Here is a 2663-nt window from a genome sequence, read left to right as displayed (position 1 = left end):
ATTTGGTCCATCTATTTGTTGGGGCATCATAGAGCTCCTATGATTCAAAAGAATCACTTATGCCAGGCAATCATTCTCATCCAAACCATGGCTTGGAGAAAGGATAGTTTATATCTGTGAGTACCCTACCCAATTGAAAAACGAAGCCGCATGCTGGCTAGACTCCAACATTAGTTTAGCATATTTTAAAACTGGCCGTGACTATGCATATGGCAGAGTATGGTCCACTTATAATTGGATTTTGTTAATTTTTGGTATCATGATGTAATACGATCAAAAAAAAAAAAAAGAAGATGAACAAGTGGATACAGAATAAACGCATGCACCTTCTTGGACGAGGCCGGGGTCTTACCTAATCCGCTTCCCTACACATGGCAAGCTACGAATTTCTCGAGGCCTAAAATTTAGGTGGGCCTAACAATGATGTATTTCTTAAATCCACACCGACCATTCATTGTTTAAGATCATTCTAGGAAATAAACCCAAAAATAATGCAGATCCAAAGCTAAAGTGGACCACACCACTGAAGACAGTAGGAATTGATGGTACCGTTGAAAACTTGTTAGGGCCACACAAGGCTCTCATCAAGTTGATATTTGTATTTTAACTTAATGCAACTATGTGCAATCTTATGAAGAGGTGAGATGGAAAATAAGCCTGACGATTGGCTCTAGAAAGGTTTCAAGGTAGTTTGTTCAATTTCTACTACTTTCTGTGGTGTGATCAACTTGAGCTTTGGATTTTCCTCATTTTTGAACTCATGGTCTAGATTTATCTAGAAAAATTGAAGGATGGTGTAGATCTAAAAAATAAATCATGGTGGAATCTAGAAAAGTCCCGCACCTTAAAAGTTGTGTTGCGTAGTTGGCCATCTTTATTTCGAAGAGATAAATCGGGCGTATCTTGTTAGCTCGAGTAATCAGAAATGACGTGGAACAATCACAAAGGAACACAAACTACCAGTACTGAAGAAAAATTACATGCGATGGAGGGGGGCAAAGAACCTGACCTACGAAACAATTAAAAAAGTAGAGCAGTTACAGTAACAACCCAATTCCTGGAAACAAATGAAAAAGATAATCTGTCGTTTCTTTCCTCTCCACTTCCTCTTATTGGGGTGAATCGTCTAAATCTAGCAACCAATTATGATACTCGGGATGTTGGCAATCTTGTCCCGATCTTCTCCTCCATCTCCATAGCGCTCTTCTAAGACTCGACAGGATCTGATATTCAATTGTTGAAGCTTGGTGAGGTGTTGCAACTCCTCTGGTAGAGATTCCATCCGGTTACAATTGTAGATTTCCAGAGTTTGGAGGGCTTTGAGTTGTCCCAACCAACCACCAGGTAGTGATGTCAGCTCATCATTACCCCAAATCTCCAAATGGTTAAGGTTGGGGAAGATGGGTAAGGGTGCTTCTGATGACATCCAATCATTACTTAGGCCTAAACTCAGCCTCTGGAGGAGCTCAGGTGGAAGGTTGTGTGGTAACGCCTTTAACTTTGGGCACCATTTTACGCTTAATTCTACAAGTGATGGCATAACCTGTCCATCTCCCTCTCTCAATTCCCACTCCTCCCAATTTGGCATGTCTTTGAAGATGAGGGTCTCGAGCTTGGGGAATGAGACAACACCACTTCCATCATTGTTAGCATCCCCACTAAACTCGCCACCCACCTTTCTCACTTCCGCCAATGAATATATGTTAAGGTATTTAAGGGACGGTAGTTTCCCAAGACCTGGCAGTTGTTTACACCCCTCACAGCCCATGAGTTCCACCTTGACTAGATTAGAGAACACCAAATCCTCTATCCACTTGGGAAGCTTGGAACCTTTGTAAGACCATATTATAAACTCTTTCAAGTTTGTGTGGGGCTTGAGGATTTCAAGCACGTCCTCATCATCATCCAATCGGCCATCATTTCCGAATTCCAAGGTTAGAGCACGAAGGTGCTGCTTCTTATCCAGTTCTGCCTCCCTAGATTCGTCCCTGCTGCTGAATTTTTTGCACGTCTTTAAATAGAAGATTTCCTTGAAGATGATTGAGGTATTTCAGTTCTCTACAGTTACATCCTTGGTCACCACCTCCCACAGTGAACTCTGTTAATGTCCGAAGGCCAGTTAATCTCCCTATACCCTGCGGTAAGTACTTCAGCATGTAAGTGCCTTCTATTTCTAGATGTCTTAGGCTATTCATTTTTCTCAACCCTCTGGGAAGTTTTTCTAGATTTTGACAATATCTTAGTCTCAAGGTCTGTAAAGTTGTTTGGGCTCCACTTCTTCTTTATACCGAGACCCATTGAACGCAATTGGGGTGAAAGTTAATGCAGAGGATGTATGTGAGATAATTTCAAGGGGTCTAATATTAAATTCTTAGAATCACCGTATTAAGAATCTATAGTTTCCTCAACAAGTTTGGGTGGAAACCAAAATCACAGGATAAATTTATAACTCAGGTATGACCCAAAGAACTTTGAGGGGGAACGGGGTCGACCCCATCTAGACCCGGTCGATTTCACGGTCAATTACATGCATTTCAAGGTCAATCCCGGCGATTCCCCTTCACTTCACGGTCAATTCCATGCATTTCATGGTCAATTCCCTTCACTTCATGGTCAATTCTATGCATTTCATGGTCAATTCCCTTCACTTCACGGTCATTTCC

The 2663-nt window shown here is 41.6% G+C and overlaps 1 protein-coding gene across 1 annotated transcript; it reads right to left on the bottom strand.

The window, feature by feature from the left end:
• Positions 1 to 1132: 1132 nt before the first annotated feature.
• Positions 1133 to 2195, bottom strand: LOC131250536 (putative disease resistance RPP13-like protein 1). The gene is made up of 2 exons (XM_058250824.1): positions 2098 to 2195; positions 1133 to 1994 (listed from the first exon to the last, which is right to left on the bottom strand). Exons 1-2 carry the CDS (start codon positions 2193 to 2195, stop codon positions 1133 to 1135), a joined length of 960 nt encoding a protein of 319 aa, XP_058106807.1.
• Positions 2196 to 2663: the final 468 nt, after the last annotated feature.

This window comes from Magnolia sinica, chromosome 7 (assembly GCF_029962835.1).
Source record: "Magnolia sinica isolate HGM2019 chromosome 7, MsV1, whole genome shotgun sequence".
Classification (NCBI taxonomy): domain Eukaryota; kingdom Viridiplantae; phylum Streptophyta; class Magnoliopsida; order Magnoliales; family Magnoliaceae; genus Magnolia; species Magnolia sinica.
This window is presented reverse-complemented; position numbering and strand designations above follow the sequence as displayed.